Raw genomic sequence first — 23248 nt, forward strand, 5'->3', positions numbered from 1 at the left:
CAGGAATGTATATGACTACCCAAAAAAAAATCCGTCTCATGCATTACTCCAATATCAAAATAAAGAATCAACAAATATTAGTTTTACATCATTAATTGTACAGTAGGGGTTGAGGTCTTAACAGAAACTTGCATTCAACTTCGTTGAGTCTTGACTTAATTTATTTTCAAATTTTCTATTGCAGCAGGTTCTGACGGGCAAGGGAATATTTTAAAAGTTGTATCTGACATAATATATTGAATTCTTATTCCGAACACAGAGGCATGAAATGCAATAGCAACACTGGTGTGCACATTTTAATGTGGCCTCTCCTTTTAGTGATCAACTTCCTAATTGCCATGGAACACAGCGATTTTATACTAGGACATTCACATTCATGCTTGTGGTGACAGTGAACATCAGCACATGGTAATTAGGTAATGTTATTCTTAAAGAAGTCTTCATCTAATTTACACATTCACTTGTTCACTGCCATAGCTAGCGTGATTATGAATGCCATAATATGAACTTGCTAAGTTATCTGACAATAAGGAAGCAGATCACTGCAACAAGCGCACCCTAGCATTGCTACAGCATTTTATGCCTCCATATATGGAATAAGATTAACCTTTGCCACTTCACCAATGGAGCTGTTTAAGGGTAGGGCATTCTGTAGTATTTAAGTTAGGTTCAACGGAAAAAAACGAACTAAAATTAATTTATTTCAACTATATGAAAGGCTATTAAACCAAACTTGGACCTATTCCTACCAGCATTTGGCATTCTGAAAATCATTAAAAAATATGGCATTTAAGAAGGCAAAGAAACATTCCTACTCTCCCCTTGTGAGACAAAGATCCAGGAGTATTAATGGCATATCTGGCTGTGCCTGTCATAACAGTGACCATATGCTGACCTCACCTTATCCCACAATCATGTTATGAGATAACAAGCCAAACTGCCCTTCCACACTAGCAGGTTCTGAGATAGGCAAATTGGAAGAATAATGCTTCTTCGAGATCCCCTTCCAGCTGCCTTTCAGAACACTTTCTCGTTTCTTATTCCCTTTCTTTGTTCTGTATTTTGAGGCCTGGAATCATTCCCTGATGCTTGTTTTCATGCTGATTGTATCAAATCAGGCTCATTTTTGGCTTTTACATTCTCTGCAAAGTAATTATAATTGGATTAGATGTTACTCTGACACACTTAAAAGCATTTCTATTTACTTAAGCTTTTTTCATTCAACTCTATTCCAAGATATGGGAAGAGTAAATCAAAAGCACCAATGATTACAAAATACTCACCAAATATGACATTTATAATGGAGCTAAAATGCACTTCAAAGGCAATCATATTTTCTGAGTGGCCCTTCAAAGAGAGAAACAGCCAACTCATTCCATATTAGGGTAGAACACATGTCGTTGACAGTTTTTTAAAGTCCAGTCCCCCTTTGATAGTTCTGACTACACTTAAATATGATGTTCGAAGATCTTTCCTTCATGAAACAAATCTGAAAAATGAGATGACCAGACAATTAACTATCTATGGTAATTCCTTAGTACCATTGAACATATTGGTATAAAATGTTTAAATTTCTCAGTACATCCCAGTGTAATTAACTTTGTTATCATAAAATTAAATATCAACAAGGAGGTAATGATGGCACCATAACTTAAGTTTCATGACTCAAAGTGATAATCTATAAACAGTACCATGAGCATATCAATACTAAGGTGGCTATGAAGTCAAACAGTTGACAATTTAAGTGAAATACCAACCAAATACTCTTCTTTCAGGCTCTTTCCCAGCAAACAATAACAGTTAAAATTCTCAGGAGTTGCAACGGGTAAGGTCTTCCATTTTCCTTCATACGTTTCGGCAAGCAACTCACCCATTGTCTTCAGGGATTCAGAAATCACACGATTTGGGAATCCAACCTTGGATTCCTGAATCCCCAAAGACGATGGGTGAGTTGCTTGTGGAAACGTTGGGAGATATGGAGAGCCTTACTTGGTGCAAATCCCAAGAAATCTTCATCCCTACCCCTGAACTCATTGGGTGCACCAGGTTCTAACAATTGGACTTCACTGATTCTTCAGAAACACACTGCAATTCTATAGAGAAGTTTCAGGCTCCTTTACTCCAACATTGTTTGATGAATCTTTAAGTGCAACCTTCCCTTCTTAGGAGGCACTCATGCAACAGAAAACAGAATAGATAAGCTTTACACTTATATGTGCACATGCTAAAGCACTCAAAAGAGCAAATTATTAAGTGCAAATATTTACCTGGTGATGGTGGTTTCAGTATCCTATCATCATCAGTCTCCATTGATGAAGAATTACTTATATTTGGATAATTTCAATTCTTTTTTGTCCTTTTCCTTTCCCAGTCTTTTTAAATTTCAGCAACAAAAAAATGCCTCCACATCTGAATCTTCACAAGTAGCCATCTCTGTTCAATAGCAATGGCTGCCACAACAGTCTCTGGAAGATACTACAATGTCACCATTTGCCACACATGTCAAAGCATGCACTCAATGTCAAAATTAACTAAAATAAAAAAAATTAATACTTGGATTAGCAAACTAGTAACATGTACATCCAAGTCAGTGCTCTCACACATACCATGAAACAACTCCTATGAATACATTTAAACAGCACCCTGCTCTTGCAAGTCGAAAATGTTAATCCTCATTTTTAACTAAACATATATTCACAAATATTGTCCCTAACTCACCAAATTGTGCATGCAGAACTTCACGCCCAAGATATCCCATTCCTCACGGAGTTGAGAGCCATTTTATGACCTGTGACACTGAGGACCAGTTATAGCTCTCATTGGGGTAATATTCAATAACCTTATCTGCCTCCAATTTCACCCATGACTACGTAACAGCCTGCACTGTGAGGCCAGTACATTTTTCATGCGGAAGAAAAGCCAAGGCATCCTGAAAAAAGTGGGAAAAAAACATGACTATGAGGAGTCACTCTTCAGTTACTAAAAAACATGGGATCATAAAATTCAATTGAAAGTAAAGTTAATTATTGTAAATGATGGCTAGTTAAGAATGATGCATTAAATGATTGTATACTCCAGTAACTGAGGAAAAATCTCACAGCAATTCTGCTAAATTTTGCTCCTATACTCGAAATTTCAAGGGTGTTTGACAGGGGGTGAGTTCTCGCCAACATGCAGTAAATACTGCTCTCCACGGAAAGAAAAACTGAAGTGTGCCATTGTGAACCAACAAACGCGCAGTAAGAGCACTCACCAGACATCCATCAATCCATACAACAGAACTAATGCAATGGTAATGAAAACTTAAGTGTACTATTAACGAATTTCACAATGAACGACAGTAAACTGTGTCTAGACTTACCTTTCATAGACCTAGAGTCATGGTGGAATACGGTGGTTGAACCCTCGAAGAGGCTTCTAACTTGCACTGCCCTTCCCAAAGTCAAAAGAAACTTGTTATAACCACCGAACACTGTTTCTCACTATCATCACGATTAAACAGGAGTTGAAATCACTCGCGAAAACTTACGTTAGCGAAAATTACAAACGAAAATTCACGTCAGTGAAAATTACGAATATAATAAGGCTAAAGTACGACGGGTGGATATGGTGATCGGATATGAAGATGAAATTAAATGAAAAGTGAAAATGGAGAAGCTGAAACCACGTTAAGTTTGATGGATGAAGTTAATGAACAATTTATGTGAAAATGAAAGTTATTGATAAAAGCTATTTAAAGGTTTAGTGAACCATAACCGTCCTTCGACTACTCAAAATGAAGAAAAGCATCACGACGAACTCAAAGCACGAATTAACAACATCAACAAATGTAATAATTGTAAGATGCCATGATGGTGTTCACGGTGGCGGCGGATAACGGATTCTTCCGTTCTTCCCGAAGTGCATTTCGGGTTGCGCGCATGATGGTCTCGGATGGCCTCGGTCGTGAGCAGACGATATGATTGAGTCTTAAATTTCACATAAAGGAGGAATTCGTAATGGTACAACATCGAATTATCAATAGAAATTAAGTAATATCACTTCGATGATAACGAATATCCAGAGATCCATCAACCTTGAGAGACATTTATATTATATTATCTCAATCTTTTTCCATCGCCACCGAGTGACTTGGAGACATATTAATTAATAAATCCACAAAATCGCCGAATAAATACCACTTATCCCATAAAACACATTATGCAAAGATATATGCGTAAGTCGTAAAACATTTCATTTACAGCAGATCGTTAATTAGAGCGAATGCATTCACATAAAATAGGATATGAAGCAGCCGTCCAAACTGAGCAACTTCACGGCAACGCGTTGCCGTCATGTTGCCATCATCCACGGCGCAACGTCGAAGTAGAAACTGTTGCCGCTTCGTTGCCTTGGACGTTTACATAAACGTCGGAGAGTGTGCTAGCTGGGAACATTTATACGGAACTTACTTAATGACAACTATATTACCAAATCATGAATAAATAGCATTATATGGAACCAATATTTAAAAAAAAGAAACTACGATCTCAAGGATAGTTTCAATAATTCATTCCAGCAACAACAATCTCCATCACATACAAACTTTATTGTGATGTTGTAATATTGTTTCCTTCGATTCTGTAGGTACAGCATTACTACCACACATTATATAAGCATTGTTAACAACTTATCCAATATCGTTTATCTTAATCTAGCAATAAGTCGTAATTTCCGCAAATAAAAAGATTGAGAAAGACGACAACAAACTGTGCCAATGAGTCTTCACTTGTTTTTACCCTTCTTTCATTGGTGGAGACACGTGAAACTTCGGATATATTCGGATTTTACCTGTTTGGGAAGGAAGGGGAACCGTACCGACTGGTTTGAAACCGACGACCTTACAGAATCGCTGAAAGTGTCGTCGTCGGTGCGGAATCCGTTGTCGGTACGGTTTGATGTCCAGTCGGTGGGCTTGAAAGGGAAACCGACCGGTGCGGCACCGACGAAATACAGAATACGGCCCCTGAAGTCTTTCAGCGGCTTCAGTTCCGCCCACCGCTGCTTCAATTCTCGGGGCAATTTCACGTCACTTACGGGCGTGTATACAGACGGAGCGAATATTTTTGATAGGCGAACGAGGCACTCCCAAATCTGAGGAATGATACCGTTCAGTGGCGTGACTATATGGGTGGGGATGAGGGGAGGGGATGTATCCCCCCCCCCCTCCCCCAAAGCCTCAGAGAAATCAAAAACTTATTTGAAAATCTTGTCTGGATTTCATATGTAATAAATGCATCTGCTAAAAGTTAAATTTTAAGTGACAAAATGATGTAAAATGCATTTTCAGGCATGTTATTTTTCAAAAATTTTCCTGAAATCCCCGTTTCCTGGGGGGTAGCCCCCACTAATCCCCTCAAAGCATATTCCTAGTAACGCCACTGATACCGTTTGAATATCACTACAGACTGCTTGATGCTCTACGCACATCCACCAAGCAATTCTGGGTGGAGGCAATGATATCGCAAGAGCCCGAAAAAGTGGCAACTTGCTCCAAAAAAATTTCCGGGAAGAGGTGGATTGAGAGAACCCAAACTAATCGTCCATGGGATCCTCTGACAATAGTTGACTATCAACGAGAACGTCCATCGATTTCATCTTCGGATTTTTCTTATTTATAGAAAAATCTTCCAAAATCGTTGGCACATCAAATTACGGTTTAGCTAGTGGTGGGCCCTGGTCTCTTTCATTGCGGCGAGGGTATACTCTATCCCACCCTTCCATTCCTATCCCTACCCTAGAGGCGTCGGCGGGCTTCTTCTCGCGGCGGCGCCTCTATCCTTTTTCCTCCCCTTCCACTCACCTCCCCGGGTGCGCGGGCGTATCAGTTGAATTACTGGGCCCGGTGCGTTGTAACCCTCAGAGGACCCACCTTGGGTCCTGATTCTCTCGCCAACAAGAACGATGTTGATGTAGGCTTCCACGTAGTGGTGCAGTAGGCGCAGCTAGCCATCTTGGTTGTCCTCCGCGTCGATGCATCTTCGTGACGACAGTTTCACCGGCGTTGCAGCAGCCGTCTTCAGGTTTGAAGTGCTAGATGCAAGCTATTTTTTATAAGACGGGAAAGACCTATGTAAGACGGAAAAAAACTTGCATCTGACACTTTTAACCAGAAGACGCCGGCAAAACTGTCGTCACGAAGATGAATAGATATGGAGGACTAGGTGCGCCTACAACAAGAACGATGTTCGGCTTCTACGCATATGAGCCAAAATTTGAATGGAAAAATGCGAAACAAGGTTATCCTCACACCCTATACCCCTTCTTTTTGCGCCAGAGAAGATCGCCTGTGTGGGATAATTCCGTAGATACCGATGATTTACACGGCATTTGCTTCAATTGAAAATTGTATTTTCAACAAATTTAACCCTGACGATAAAGGAGAGTCATAAGTACTTAATTGAAATATAATTATTTATAATTGAAGTTTTTCCATTTATGAAAGCAATATTGAAGTTCGGTGTTTCAGATTTGGCTTCAAGTGTTAGAGGTTGTTCTCATAGAAACCAGATACTCAAAGTGGTGCAAACAACCAAAATCGGAGGCCTACATAGAAACCTCCCTTCAATGTGATTTAAAAAACTGGGATAAGTGAATAAATTAAATAAAGGTTAATATTTAAAAAAAAACATTGACTTTTCCATCTCTGTGAGCATTAAATTTAATTGGAACAAAATTTTCAATTGCAATCAACAATGTGTAAACAAACGCAACGAGTGGAGTCTTCTAATCGGCGATCTTTCCAGGTGGGAGGGAGGGAGGTGGAAGATAGCTTGGAAGATAGCTTAACTTAAAAGACACTTGGGTACACAGGAAGGTCAGCATAAATATAAACATGGGTAGAGGTCCAAGGTCTCTTGGGTTGATTCCTACCTGCCCACCCAAGCCACTGCACCCCTGGACCAGCCTACTAGCCTATGTTAATCTCCTAAGATGTGTCACCTTACGGTTTATGGACATTCAGATAAACACGCACTTGAAAATATATACATAGCAATGTCACAAAGAAAGAACTTATATAAATTTACGCCCAATTTTATCTTTTTTTAATCAATGTTATCAGCACCCAAAAATCTATCACTAAAGTAATTTTCTTTCTTCCATCGTGGAAGAGAAGGGTTTCCGAAAAAGAAATAGATAAAGGTAATAGTGAGTTATTAGGTACTTCATTTCATTTACTTAACTTAGGGTACAATAAATATAGCCAACATTTTTACTTTCAAAGTTGTATTATAGCTGTAGAAAAATATCCTCGTATATTCAGTCATCAATGAACCAATTCTGGAAAAATACCTTAGTTTCCGAATCAAGTTCTGAAATGAAGAAAGAGAAGTTAAATAAATATATTAATTTCAAGATTAAAATGTTTAAATTTGCAAAAAATAACAGCATTTCACACACTATTTAAGTTTTTCTCAATCCAGTCATCAAATCGTTTCACATCTTCAGGGCTCATTTCCTCTTTCCAGGCATTCACTTTTCCTTTCCTCATGAAATGCTGATCAGTAGAGCTCCTCTTTTTTTCAACAAGGCACTCATAGTTAACAGCGTCATTTGCTTTCATTGAATCAAAACTGAGGTGGTTGCAAAGAGCTTTCAGGTCTTCATCCGAGGGCATCTTCTTATCCAGGAATTTGCATACCTTACCAACGACTGATGGTAGGTCCTACAAAAATAAGATTATTTTTCATTTCGTTTTTTTTTTATCATACACATTTTGTAATGCTACTCATATCCATTTAAAGCTTGCTATCGGTTTTTCATCTGAAGGCTGCTTCTTAACCATGAATTTTCATAACTTGACAATTATTAATGGTAGGTCCTCATGAATAATGTTTATCATTTCATTTTTTCATTCACACTTTAACATTAATAAGGATTCCATCCGAATTTAAGTATTTCTGAAAATTAACTTTAAAAGGAAAAAAATTTACATTATGTCCATCTGCTTCTATAGAACATCTCTAAACTACAAAAATATCTATTGAATAATTTACCCCACCTTCTCAGCCTATAGTCACTGAATCATGCAGTAATGCACTGAAATTACCCTAAGCAAAAATTTTCACTCTAACTTTAAGCTTATAAAAAGACATCATATTTGCATTCTTAATGCTGTGTGTTGAGTTTCCTAAACCTCATTCACTGATAACCGTTTAACACCTAGGATAGGACCTAAGCAATTTCTCCATTCAATTTGACCACATTCTGAGGTATACATAGCCCATTTTACACACTAGTCTAACTCTACTGAGCGTGAAGTCCATTGCTACCTCTCCATTAAAAGAAGCAATAACTCAGGTGTCAAGTGAGAAAACCAATCTTATATTTCTAAAGTATTTTTTGTATAGAAATAATATGATAGATTTTGTAAAGCTATCACAAGGGGGAGACTTAATAAAAATTTTGTGAGAATTCAAAACTCAATGATACCATTTTACAGGAAAAATCTATACCTCTCCGTTTTCACTTTAATTAAGAGAAGGAATTAACATTTGTTTGGCAGGTTTGGAAGAAGAACTGTTATCAATATTCCTCTGCAGGTTAAATACCAAATGCAAACTACAAAGTTTATCATTCATGCATCAAACATACCTTTTTCATCTCCTCATATGTTAAGAAAAGAACATTGGAATCATCTTTATGCTCCCAATATGACAGCAAATTATCCCAATATGGACTGAAAGCAACTGCAAGAAATAATATTAGCAAATATAAGTCAAGCTGAACCTCAGGGATCAAAACAGAATAAATTATCACCATTTATTCAAATAAAGTTGTTTACGTAATATTTATTGCCATACTCTTTGTCTATGTTGACTATTCCACTGCTTAACAATTTTTTGAGATGGCACAATCTAATGGACTTTATGAAAACTTTTTGGAAACAACATCAGGGCACATTTGTTTTACAGTCCCAGGAGAGTGGGTTAGGCCAGTGGCAGGAATATTGAGGACTTGCTCAATAGAGGTATTGATGTCTGTATTATGTACCTCCCCAGTAGGTAAACACAATGTATCGCAGAAACGTTGCAAAAGGGTTGCGCAAGATTGCAGGAGTTGCAGGATGCAGCAAGGCGTTTGACAACATTTCTGCAATGACCTAATTACGTCGCTGATACAATCATTTGGTCTGAAAAGTTTTATAGTGAAATATTTTAGCCAGAGGATATAAATATTTAAATGCGATTCATCCTATTCATAAGACACTGATTGTATGTGAGAGTGGAATATTCACTAGTTTGCAGACAGGTTGTGACATGCGGCCGGTTGCTCAGGGGAGTGTTATTTGGACATAGTTTTCCCCAAACATGTATTCAAATATGGGGTTTTTAAAGTGCATTTTCATCTTCTGAAGATAATTGGCTCATACAAGAAAAATATTTTTTTCGGCCTTAAGACAATTTTTTACACTTAGAAAATTTTGAAACAAACAAGCAGGGGCACCGAGTACACAGAAGCACTGCATATGAGATAGCGAAAGGAAAGGTGGCACAAGATTGATATGCATATTCGGTGCATCGAAAATATCGATGTTCTGTTTTGTGATAAATAATTTATTTTGCTTAAAGGCATATTGTGAGTACTATTCTAAAGGGCTGCATAAATGTGGCCAGTACATTGCAAATGTTGCAAGTGCATTGCAGGAGTTGCATAAGTGTTGCACATATGTTTCACCAGAGGGTGCAAATACGTTATCATTACATTGCAAAAACGTGGTAAAGAGGACTTTTGGCTAGTTTTGCAATGTTGTCATTACGTTGAAGCTACTCCATGTTGGTTGCAGTGCTATGTTTCCATAACGTTTTCACAACACTTTAGGTATACAGGGTCATGCTATCAGAAAGCCTTATATGTACCTCCATAAAAATACATATGGTGTTCATAACTGTTCAGTGAAATCAACAATGATCAAGGGCTCACATGAGATATTTATAAACTTACCAGTGTCCTCCAAAAATAAGGTCACAAAATCAGACAAACTTCCCCTGAAGCCTTCAAGGAGACTGCAATGGTGAAAATATGACACACATGTATCTTTAGGATTCCTTGCTACACACACTATCTATATTGGTAGGAAGAAAATAAAAACCTATTAGTAACCTAAGAAAATATTTTGACCAAGTATAGCCACGATTTTGGGGAAATTCTAACACACAATATATGTATCAGAAAGTTACAAAGATCAACGATGGATTTTCCATGATTATTACCTTTGGCTTCTTTGACTTCACCTGTTCTGGTAAAAGATCCCATGAAATGTGGGTTTTGATAAATCTTGGAGATGGTAAATCCGAGATATATTTCACCGAATTGAATCCATACTTATAGGAAGGGGTGTTCTCTTCTCCTGGTTTACCATGGAATTTTGACATGCAACTATTTCTGAAATGAGAGAAGAATTTGACATTAGTTCGAAAAATATGTCCTTTGCATGACACCAATTCATTAATTAACATCATTGCACAAAAGTTAATAATAAAAATTCCTCTCCCTGAACATTTCCGCTTAAAAAACAAAATGCCTCTCATTCTAATCACTATGACTACTTCAATACAACTTCTCTCACTCACAAGGAGGAACAGAGATATGGAATATTTTTTTAATATTGGCAGCCTGGCGTGCATAGAGTGAATGGTGGAAAAGCAAAAATGTCTCAAATAGTGTTGGAAATTTATTTTGAATAGAGAAGATAGATTCAAAAATAAACTTTGTCATATTCCACACAGAATTTTTTAAACTCTACCGGTTTCAACATTTTCAGATTATTATCAAGAATTAACAGAACCTTCAAAAATGGTATACAGTGCAACCTCGATATAACGACACCCCACGGTGCACTAATAAACACTCGCTATAGCGAATTGTCGCTTTACCAATAGGGTAGTTTCCTTCATCAAAGAAAACAAAAGGCATTGATGGCGATTCGTTACCCACCATTAGTGTATTCATAATACACAAATTATTTGGTTTTTGAAATACCGGTTTAGACGAATGGCAAGGGTCAAATTCTATCCTCATTTGAAAAAGGCCAGATTGGCGCCCATGCATTTCCACTCCACGTGACGTCACAGGGACCTAGTTTCTACACGAGAGGATAGGAGTTATGCATCGTCAGAGGCTACCAATGCATGCATGAGGCACAGAGCTCAGGGAAACATGTCTTAATAATCACCTATTAAAACTGGCTAAGGTCGGAAAGTTTTCTTCGCTTGATAAGGTATTAATAAACCTTTTTTAAGCCATGCGCTACCAGACAGGAAGGTACTCAGCTACCCGTTAGCATCCTGCGTCCTATCAGCGGTCAGAGCCTCGATCAAGGTCACCTACCAGGCGGGAGGGGGAACCAGAAATGCGTCGCACGGACTTTTTCCCTTCATTCCTACTTACGCGTCGCGTTTTCGCGCGCTTGAAATTTTTCACTTTTCATTTGATCGCGAAAAATAGATATCGTCATTTAAAAATCTAAAAACGTGAAATACGTACTCCAGGAGTAATAATCTTTCGATTTAGGCAATAAAAAAATAATAGGAAACCACCCTATTGTCAATAACCAATATACCTGTTGCGAACAGATATACAGGAACAGGAGTGGTGCGGCGACAGATAAACATCTATCCGATAAACGTAAGCTTAAATCCAGACGAAAGGCGATGTTTTTTTGCATCACTAAATTTCCTTACTCAAATAACGACTAACTATTCAAACAATTTATGAGCGCCGCACTGAATAAAAATCATGCAAAGCATTGTTTCGTCAATCATTACATTTATCGAACGACAGTTTACCACATAAATTTGAGACTGAGCACTCCGTTAACTTCATTTCTAACAGATCGCTAGAAATTACAGAGGTTAAGGAGTCTTGATGAAAGTCTTCCGGCGGTGAAACCCTCGCTATAGCGAGAGCCAACATCGAAAGGGTCTCGTAAAAACGAATTTCTTAACACGCTTATTATAGGGTCAATTGACGGTGCATCGGCTATCTCTCGTAATAGCGGGGGTGTCGCTATAGCCCGTACTCGCTTTAACGAGGTTCCACTGTATTTTGCATTTTTACAGACTTGCTGAAGAGAATTTAGCGAAGGCCCGCACATGATGATGCCACAAAAAACAATGACCTACGTGACCTGCTACCAATGCTGAGTCTGTTCATCAGAGCAAAGCCTACTACTACACAGCTAAAACAAGCTTTTGAAGCTCCCAAAGTTTAAAAATCATTAGGGTTACATAATCTATATTAAATAATTGATTTATATATAGTATATTTTGGAGTTTGAGACCATCAGAGCACATGCCACAGCATTCTTCTTACTACAATAAAATATGTGTGCATGCAATTGCCAAGCAATAAATATTAAAGCCTACTTCTATCAAATGTACAAACTGGAATTCCTTCCTTCAAGTTAAATTCACAGTTTAAGAGAAGTATGTAGCTGAGATATGGACATCTCCCAGTTGCAAGGAATAATGAAACATTTTCTTAAAATACCACAATATGATAATCCATCTTTCAATCTGGAGTTCATGATGGGAATTACTGCTCTAGACTAGGAAATATTTTATATACGAAATAATATTTGTAGGGTTTGTAGGGTTGTGATTACAGAGTTGTCAACTGACAGAGGTTATCATTGACAACTTACTCCACAAATGGAAACCTTAGTCGAAGCATAACAGACTTGGCACGGTCAAAATCCAGGTCATTGCTAATGCACCACACCATTTCTTGAGACCACGTAGTCCCTAAAATTAGAAAACAAAAATTGTGTTCAGGGAATATCTATGTAACTCCAATACTTACAGTATTTAAAGCTAGTGCAGAAGTGAATAATGATGTATTCAATACTATTCCATACTCAGGAAAAGTATATTTTTAATGAGTATCCCAAAAGCAGTCTGTTTAAAATTTGGTGGCCCCTCCATTAACAATGGTTTTGGGCAAGGGTGAGTCTATTTTGGAGAAGAACCATCAAAATGAAAAATATCCGGTGAAATCCCCAAAAGATATAAAACAAAAAAGTTTCAAGACAAACTCAAGAGAGGTACGTATGTTCCATCGTAAGATTGCACTGATTATTTTTACTTCAGATCGTCAAGATGGTAAAATGTATCCAATTAGAATAAATTTTATGCAGAGATGGGGAGTTCACGTCCAAAAAAAGCTAAATTTTAATTATGTACAATGTTTTCATTAATCCGCTCTCTTGTCTGTTTGTTTGGTACAAATTTTACGACCAATTTCCGACTAACTTCACAACGTCCAATTGTGATGAAAATCGGCACACCAACTTATGATGCCTATGCATGAGACTGTCTTTAAATTTACAAGTGTATAGTCTTATTCATCTTTCATACATTTATTAATTGGTGAAAATATAGCCAATGATCCTAATATATCCTTATAAATATGCAATTCGCAACGTAAATGTGTGCTTTGGAGAACAGATTCAACGGGCTTCTGTATCAATCTAAAAATAATCAGCGCAACCTTATGATGGAACAGGGGCGAATCTAGGATTTTTTTTTGGGGGGCACAGGGTTCTGACAGGTCTTCTCATATTTGAGATTAAAAACAAAATACAGCAATTACTTTGGGCAATATTCTCTTCAAACTAAATAAAACGAACGTAATGATAACCGTATCAAAATCTTGTCTATTTTTTTTTAATATCTGGGGGGTGGGAGCACGTGCCCCCCCTAAATCCGCCTATGTGATGGAACGTACATACTATTTCCTACGAACAATAGCTTTCACGAATTCACAGTAGGAAAAGGGACAGTTAAAACAAGAGAAACACAATTTCCGCGCGCATTTTTTATTAACGACATTTGAATTCCGGGTTGTTATTTTCATTCCAGGATTGCAAAAGTTACGAAATTTCCACGGAATCACCATCATCACCATCCCCATAGAGCACTTGTTTAACATCCATAGGCGACAAGATTACTGAGGAATTCACGATTTCACCATCAGACTAGACTTCTTTGATAAAAACGAGAGCAAACTTGAATTTTACTCCTCGAATAGCTGCTCAATGCATGCTCCTGATAACGTCTGGGTCGCTAAAAACACTGCCGTTCGTAAATCTGTCGACAAACGACAGGCTGATCACGGGTAAAGGTAAGCAAGACAGCATTTTCGAAGGAAATTTTTTTAATGAACCCAAAATTTGTGTTTGATTCTCATTTTAGAAGAATGCTCGTAAATTATTTTTTTACAGAATTCGCGGCGCAACCTTGCAACCGAATGTACTTCTTAATGTGGGAGCGTGTAATTTAGGCTTCCTCCTCTCTGCTTCCTCAGTACTTTCTGCAGAATATTGGGACTACTGTCATCGATGGATGGGAGCACATTCAACGAAAATCGTAATAGAAAATTTGATGATCAAATTACAAGAGTAAAAATAGTTAACGAAGGAAAGAAATAATTAGCGTAATAAATCTATGTTCCCATGGCCAAAGCCTATGGGGGCTGGGTAAGGAAATGAAACGTGTGCTCTTGATTGCTCCCTTTCATTCCAAACCTGGTTGACAGGGCCAGATACAGTGTCTCCTGCCCTGCATAGCAACAGGGAGCCATGAACTTCGTGGACTATTGATGCTGCGACCTTGCTTCTATGTCTTCTATGGTGTGCCGGGCCTAACAATTTACTCTTTCGACGTTACTATGTTATGAGAAGGTATCAATACCACTGGAAAATTCAGCGGTGGCTGTTGTGACCTCATTGCTATGAGAAGACGAAAGATGAAAACGGATTTCATTTTTTAAACGCATGTTACCATACAATGTGTTTCAAAGGAGTACATCACTGATGCGCGTTCTGAGCATTTAGCTCTAACCCCGCCTCGCTTCTTGCCGGTTCTCGCCTTAGCGCCGGGCCTGGGCAGCAGTGGCGCAGCGAGGGGGGGTTTTGGGGGATAAAACCCCCCCAGAGCTCAAAGAAATTTTTAAGTTTAATCAATTTTACTTATTTGGATCAGTATTACTTATAGAATAGTGTTCGGATTTATCACATATCCCTCAGAAAGCCGTAAAACTCGCCATTTTGAACCATTATCCTTCAAAATTTTCTGGAAGACCCCCGCAACTACTCCTTACCCGGGTAGGTATGCAATACCCCCACACACGTAAGTATTAATTGCGCCTAAAACCCCCCTAGCCTTAATTCCTAGCTGCGCCCCTGCTGGGCAGAAACACCTTGAAACATTCAGAGTAGCGCTGCGAACCGGAGGTAGCTCTCCGCTGATTAAATGGTCGAATGCCAACAAATATACCTCCGCTCAGTGCCCAGCACTAATTCAGATGCCAGGGACATTCTCCTCAATGAAGTTCCTCCCTGGACTTCATCTTTAAAGAACGCTGAAAGAATTTGGGTTCGGACTTCTCAACTTGTCAGGATGACACTGGCCCGCGGAACAATAGGCACGTGGAGGTAGACATACGGGCGTCGAAACTACAGCTGAAAAGGGGCAGGGAGGCAACCTTGGAAAGGGCCAGGCTTCTAGAGTCATTTGAATGAGAACGCATCACCGTCGCTTGACCTGCAGCATTTTACCTGCTTTCAAATTACTCTATCGCATTGAAATGTTTGGGTACATGGAGTACGCACTCGTCAATATTTGATAATCTCAAATTTAAAAATTTTCACTACGGAATTTTCTCGTAGGTGTGTGTTAAATCCTTTTAGTTAGCATATAAGCTGACAAGGGATTATTGCATTAATTATAAAATTTCGTAGACAATAGCGTTGGCTTTAAGGAATAACACGCCCCGATAAAATGTAATAATCGACCAGTCGATCGACCTATGATAAATAAGAAGGCCCGCATATGTTTGCGGGCGGGGAGAAGATACTTGAATTCCACCGAAAATGAATGAGATGGTGCGACCATGGGCGGAGAGGAGGGGAGGCCTGTCTCCCCCCAACTTAATTGGCAATTCGTCCGAAAAACGTTCGAAATCTGTACATTCCAGTGTAATAAAAAAACATCAAAAGTTTAAATAAGTTAAAAACATATTCCAGGGGAGGGCCCCTCTAGAGGGTATTCCATAGCCCCGAAACCCCCGGCTGGATTACTCCACCCTCCCCCAGCATAAACTCTATACTCCACCCACGGGGGCGACAATGAGTGTCAGAAGAGATAATACAAGCTGAATACAAGTTACCGCTTTCCTTGTTAGAGTCCATGCGGGAAGGTGGCATTGTCATCACCGGTCCACAATCAATTCCTCCACTTAGAATCCTGAGATGATCTCACCAGATTTGGGGTACGAAGCCACCCACACGTCGTCAGATCTGACTTCCATTTCACGAAACGACGGCGCAAATTCGCCATACCGGATGGGCATGAGGTAACCCTTGCCGCTAAACTTCGCCGCATTCCCCTGAGGATAAATCCGGACGTAACCGGGGCGGTCATCGTACGTGAAGTCCTTCAGCAAAATATCCTCGGCTTCGGTTCCGCCCTCAACTGCTTCAATCCTCGTTGCCATGGCTTCGTTCCCTCAAGCCGTGTGCACAGGCAGAACGAATGTTTGTGAGCGGAGAGCGAAGAAAAGCCGACAGTGGCATGAGATACCGCGGGAATAACACGAGTCATAAGATATCTGCCGCGAGTTGACTGAACGTGAGGAACGTATGGAGCCGATTGAGTATAAAGGGCGCTGATGCCGTTTTTACCTTAGACCATTTAAGTAAGTAGACCTGCCGTTCGGGCGGAACGCTGTGGCCAACATCGCACGGCGGGGAAGTGAGTGGGATGAGGGAGCGTGACGTCACGGTTGGGACCGCAGACGATATTCTGTATGCGCGCTTGAGATATTTTAACGCTCATCCGCTGCAAAGTCGCTGAAAAGTGACAATATTGGGCACGCAAAATGATTATACACTTAATAAATATATTTTTACGATGAACTAAGGCATTTTATAGCCTTGATTGTGCGCAAAAAGCTAAATAAATCAAGATAAAGCTAGAAGCGATCGCATTAAATAAATTGATTAAGAATGTCATATGTAAACATGGGCGTACCCAGCGAAGGGCAGGGGGAGCAGCTGTCCCCCTAGAAGCAAAAATCGCTTAAGTCTTTAAGCAAAATCAGTACTGAATTGAAACGAAAGTATTCAACAAATTTTCTTCAAACCAACGAAAAATGATATGTATTAGTATAAGATAAGTAACTGAAATAAAACTATTTTTTCAAGGAAATAATCTCATAAACTAATAAAGCGCTGTTATAATTTTCTTATAATGTTGGTTTCATTCATCTTTTCCATGCTAAAATGTCACAACTTGGCTTGCCCCCCCTCCTAGATCATGGCTTCCCCCCCTAGACCATGGCTTTCCTCCCCCTAGACCATGGCTTCACCCCCTCTAGGTAAAAAGAAAGGGTCCTGGCAAGTATCACGTAATTTTTTCCGCAAAAACCAGTTTATTGCGATATCGGTAATCCTCAATAAAAATAATTAAACAAATCGTTTTATTTATAAACCCAACACAATGAAGCCTAGATTAACGTATTTACACTGAAAATACGTATTTTGAAAAATCCTACGGGAGATTAGAAAGAAGGCAAAATCCCACGATATCTCACAAAGGATGAAGGGAGGGGTCCATAAAAAGGCAAAATTATTTTAGAAATATTACTAGTAGATTAACCTAACGGTGACATTCCTAGAAAATGAATATTAACACTGTCCCAACGGTCGTGTGTCATTTTTAACCCGTAATTTTAGTAACTTTGCATCGAGCAATATTCATGAAAATTGGCACACTTATGGGGAAAGGTCCTAAGTTTTGTTGACTGTAAGCAAAATTTTACAATTTTGACCTTTTGACCTCACAATGTGGGTCCAAACCAAAAATTTTAATTTGCCTTATGTGGTTTTAATCTAAAAAAATCGAGATAGAAAAAAGTCTACATTTCATTGACCAAGATGTCAATTCTCAGGTTTTCGGACCCGAGAAACCCGAAAATAACACTTTCATTTACGAAAATTCAACCGTTGACCCAGTTAGGTCATCGTCAAGGTCATAAGGGTGGCAAAAAGAATAGCAAATATGATGCATTAAAAATTAAGTTTCGTATAATTTTTTCTTTGGCATATTTCTTATATTTGAGTGATTTTTTTCTTCATTTCTTTTGCGGAAAAGGTCGTGAAATTTTTCACACGAATTTGTTTAGTTATATTTCACACATTGAATTGCTTTTCTGATGCACACACTTATTTACAGTAGAAAAAACGAGTTCAGTCGCAGCAATTGCTTGTGGTAAGGGCAAAGAATATTTCTTAATTTTAGGGCAATATTGTATGGAATATGCTTTGTTTCAAATGATGAAATATTTATAACCATTTGTACTCTATCAAGATTTGTGCTGAAGCCCAAGATTTTACCCTTTTTTAACCAATATATTTTTTTAATAATGATACCTCATTAAAAAGATCGTTTTTGGAAATATTATTATATGGAAAATTTTATGCACAATGATCGAATGATTTTAGAACATCATTCCAATTAAGTTTATCTTTTAATGTAATCCAATGAAAATGTTCAATATAATTTTAATATAGCGTCCACTCTTCTAAATAATCTTTGCAGTTACGATAGAAATTTTTAACGTGATTCATGATATCTGCATGATTTATTGCACCCACTTCGAGCTCACTTATGCTCTTATCGATGGTTAATGGAAGAAAATTACACTCTGACCGCTTTTGACTCAGATATTTTTAACTTCATTCGCTACTTCGATTACCAAAATTTTATCATCTTCAATAACTTCAATAGCATTTTGAAAAAGAGGTGATTGATTGTTTTTAAACTCTAGCTAAATTTGAGGATTCTTTTCAAAACTCTCTTCTACAATTTTAGGACATTGAACCTGATATAGAAAGTAGGAATTCATAGTGTGGTATAATTTAAAAATTCTATCTACAGCTGACGAAAGAGGTAACTAGCGCGTTTTACAGTAACCAAGTATTTTCTTATGCATGCGACTTCCGCAGTTTCACAAAATTCTTTCAGCATTTGAAGACGCACAGTGTAATTTAGAAATAAAAATATATTTTAATGACAATATTTTCCACATCTGCGGGCAACAAAACAGCAGCTGTTTGAACGGCGTTATGTATCATGTGCGCTGCAAAACCGATTTGATAAATTGTGATGTACAGGCCTTACATCTGAAGGAAAGACTATGAAAAATAGAATGGAAAGACATCCTTCTGCTAATGCTAGTTTCTTTTCTTCGTCTCCATAAATTGTTTTTACTAAAAATTTCTGTATTTTGGAGGAAGATGCAGCAGTATTTAAATATCTTTTATGCTCTTGCGTCTCCAAGTGCTTCGAAATATCATACTGCCGTGAAAAATAGAAAATTATCCGTTATATTTCACACATTTGACAGCGTAATCGCTTCTGGATTTTTTAATAAAATGAGATTCACTTCTTAGATGATTTTTGAATCCGCATCCTCTTTTCTTATGTATTGTGACAAGAATATAAAAAATTAAATTATGTCGTAAATTGTTTAAAAAAATTTAATTGAAAACTCTGTAAGTACATATGTACGTATTTACGTACAACATTACATGAAAATATTTAATAAGTTATTCAATGAATTACATATACTTGATTGTTTTATAGCAAATTTATTTTTTAAATTATTTTAATCCAATCCTCTCTTTCTTTCTAATTATAAATATGTTAATAGGTATTATTTATTCCCAGAATATTCCGTAGCGAACTTAAATCGTAGGTGTCACTTGCAAAGCCGGCGCTAGACCTTTTCCACCATCGCAAAATATAAATAACACGAGAGCTGTCTGCTAAGTAAAAAAATATGCATTTATGAAATAACTAAATTACTTACCTAAATCATATGAATGCTGATTTGTTGACATCACTTTTTAATAGCACTAGCGCGCAGTTCAATTTGCATCGCATAATTGACCGTTTAAAAATTACTATATGCGAAGGCGTTGCCGCGTTACTTCGTGGACGACCGGCAAATTCTTTACACCATGACCCTTTTCCTCTCTAAAATTCCCCCGTTTACAACTTTTGTGCAAGATTTCATGTTTTTATAACGATGTTCCGAATGATGCTAGATCGCTAACGAGATAAGAAAAAAATCTGCGGAAGTTTACAAAGGGCTTTGTCTTCATTTTACTGCCACAATATTTTTTCGTCGCTGCCAATGCCGAAAAAGGCCACTGTTTATTAATTGTAAGTTCACCAATCCAACCATGGCTGAGAGAATACTTCTCGTACATAACGCAATATATATTAGTACTTTTAATTGAAAAATCGTGAAGAAAATGGTCAAAATACCGCAGTGATACAGTGAATCCCCATTCGTTGCCATGCGCTACGACGATGAGCGTCCCAACCGTTACGTCACGCCCCTTTAAAAGTGGGCGGGGAAGGAAGGGAGCGGAGGGGAGATGTTGGCCACACGGCGAGACATGGGTAGGGGTGGGGAATGGCGGGTCTAGTTCTTATATGGTCTAAGGTTTTTACGGGAAACAATGGCAACACTGTCGTACGGGCCGTACCATCCGCGCGGGGAAGTACGGATTTGAATGAGACTCGTGGTTTTACGTTTTTTTTCCAGGTGGGCTACCAATGAGGATTAATGTCTTAACAAGAGGGAGAATGTAATCAAAGGAAAATATTTCATAAGGGTGGACTAAACTTCATAAGAGTGTGGTAGAGAAAGGTAACAGCTGTTGATAACCAACATGTACTGTCATTTGTGGCAGCAGAAAAGGAATATGGGATCGCTGTTGAAGAAAAATCCCGCAGTTAGGTGATGATTCATCGGCTGAGACGAATAGTTACGAGACGCCCATAGGTCACGTCATATGCTGAAGGGCAAGGGTGGATTACTGTTAGGACTATTGTGGAATGACATTGAAAAATAAATCCACAGAAATTCGAAAAAAGGAGTAGATTAAAGTGGTGTTCCAGCATAAGTTTTTATTTATTTAGATCAGTATTCAATTCTTCATATTTCTACGCAAGAATGCGTTTCATTCATTTCAAAAAGGCTATTTTACTAGCTTGCTTTTCTGTCCTTTTTTTACTTGGGACGAATTTTGCATTCCATTTTGCACTGACGATCAAATATCCATCCCATCAGGGTACACTTACTTAATCATGAATTCAAAGAGGAATCAGGCTACATGTTCAGTAATTACCCCATAAATCTAAGAGATTTAATTTACTTATGAAACCCCTGTCACTGTATCCTTGAAAGTATGCTACACGCAACGTAAGTGTGAGCTGGGAAAGCAATATTCAGGGGGTTCAATGGAGTCCAGAATATTTTTATTTGTTTAAAACCGTACTAATATTTTGATAGAATAATTACCAGGTTTTTAGCATCAATTCATCGTTGAACCAAATCACATGAGGAAAAGCTTGCTGCTCAATTTTACCACATTCCCTGAAGTATGAGAATATAGAACATAGAACAAGTGAACTAATGCTATAAATGTAATTATGGAATTGAGATTGTTTACACTAAAATTTACCCAAATTAGAGTGTGAGGAATAATTGCCTCAGTCAAGGGCGTACCCAGGATCATACCTGGGGTGGGGGGGCAAGCCATGGTCTTGGGGAGAGCAAGCCAAGTTGTGACATTAGTTTATGAGATTATTTCCTTGAAAAAAAAGTTTTATTTTAGTTACATATCTTACACTAATACATATAATTTTTTGTGGGTTTAAAGAAAATTTGTTGAATGCTTTCGCTTCATTTCAGTACTGATTTTGCTTATAGACTTTTGCGATTTTTGCTACTAGCACCCCCTCTCCCTGGCCCTCACTGGGTATGCCCATGGCCTGAGTAATATGCGTTAAGTGGCCTGTACTTACATTCTCATATCGTTTTTTTATTTATAGTACATACCTATGTAAATTTTTGGTGTGCTCCCTGCAGCCTGAGAGATATGATTTTAAACTTTGGCTAACAGGTTAAAAACGTTCTGCACTTATGAACTTTAGAATAAAAGTAGAAATTAAAATAAATATAATTTTGTAACATTATAGGTCAATGATTTAAAAATTGGTTTTAACAGCACTCCAATAAACTATTTTATCAGCTGAACTTTTCATGTTTCCAACCACACCTTCTCATTTCTCACAGCTAAGCTTAGAGCCATCGAATGTATCCACCAGGTTGCAGATGGTGGGTCTACTTCAAGATGTTGAGGTTAGCTGCAACTTACATGAGTTTACATCTCAAATACGCAATCATGGACACAAATGGATGGCGTTCCGAGGGGTATCTTTAGTACACATATCCTTGAGTAACGTAGGCCATTTGAATGACACCAAAAACTGTGAAGAATCAGAGATGTGGTGATGAGAGGCTGCCAGAAGTTATGCTTCACAGCACCTGAAGGAGAGGGAAGCAGTTCCTCTTCATGTGAGTGAAGGTAGAGACTATAGTGGTCAGTACAGTGAAACTCATAACACTGCAGCAGGTATGGTAACTTGTATGTATGTACTTAAATAGCTATAGTACTCATATGTAGAAGGAAATGGGAAACCACCACATTAGTATCCCAAAGATTTGTCTACTCCACCAATTATTTTACAAAAGATATGAGAAAATTATATTTTAAGGACAGGTTGAAGGAAAGAACAGCAAAGGTAGGGCTTGGATGAGGCATATAGAGCAGGTGATGAATAATGTAAAGCAGGAGAATTATATAGATGTTAAAAGATTAGCTGATAGGAGTTTTGAATGGAGAGCACCCTAAAACCAATATTCGGATAGATGACTGGAGGGTATTTGGGGTAACAATACGCACTTCAATAATTGGTACAGAAATAATGAGGACAATGTTTAATGTACGTGTGTAGCAAATACACATAAATAACACAAGCGTCACTTGCAAGTTCACTACTATGAATATGGTATTTCCCAGGAGACTCGTCTTGCTCTTCTGATTCCGAGTCCCCTTCGCACCTCGTTGGCCAAGTATAGTACTCCTGTATACCAACAAGGCAGCGTCTGCCTAGTGACACCAATGTGACGAGCTGTGGTACTCGGTCCCAGATGGCTCTGCCACAATGACTGCTGATGATAATAAAGATCTTCTCTTTTAAATTGTTGCGATCACTTGACCTATGTATCTAATTTGAGGCCTTCCTTTGCTGATCCTCCCATCATCTCATTTTTTGACGACTGACTT

The 23248-nt window shown here is 38.2% G+C and overlaps 1 protein-coding gene and 1 long non-coding RNA gene across 7 annotated transcripts; both read right to left on the reverse strand.

Annotated features, from left to right (window-relative positions):
- Positions 1-1074: 1074 nt before the first annotated feature.
- LOC124154227 lies at positions 1075-3770 on the reverse strand. Of its 6 annotated transcripts, none has more exons than XR_006863872.1 (6): positions 3362-3770; positions 2719-2929; positions 2268-2465; positions 2023-2161; positions 1284-1489; positions 1075-1142 (listed from the first exon to the last, which is right to left on the reverse strand). It is a non-coding gene; the product is annotated as an uncharacterized LOC124154227 (long non-coding RNA). The 6 variants fall into 6 exon arrangements; XR_006863868.1 differs by having other exon boundaries at positions 1990-2161; XR_006863871.1 differs by having other exon boundaries at positions 1990-2172.
- Positions 3771-7186: 3416 nt separating this feature from the next.
- On the reverse strand, positions 7187-16689 carry LOC124154231 (luciferin sulfotransferase-like). Its single transcript, XM_046527827.1, has 7 exons — positions 16302-16689; positions 12686-12785; positions 10254-10425; positions 9985-10105; positions 8635-8729; positions 7441-7705; positions 7187-7352 (listed from the first exon to the last, which is right to left on the reverse strand). Exons 1-7 carry the CDS (start codon positions 16534-16536, stop codon positions 7300-7302), a joined length of 1041 nt encoding a protein of 346 aa, XP_046383783.1. The 5' UTR covers positions 16537-16689; the 3' UTR covers positions 7187-7299.
- Between the last annotated feature and the right edge of the window lie 6559 nt (positions 16690-23248).

Source organism: Ischnura elegans, chromosome 2, assembly GCF_921293095.1.
Source record: "Ischnura elegans chromosome 2, ioIscEleg1.1, whole genome shotgun sequence".
NCBI classification, from domain to species: Eukaryota; Metazoa; Arthropoda; class Insecta; order Odonata; family Coenagrionidae; genus Ischnura; species Ischnura elegans.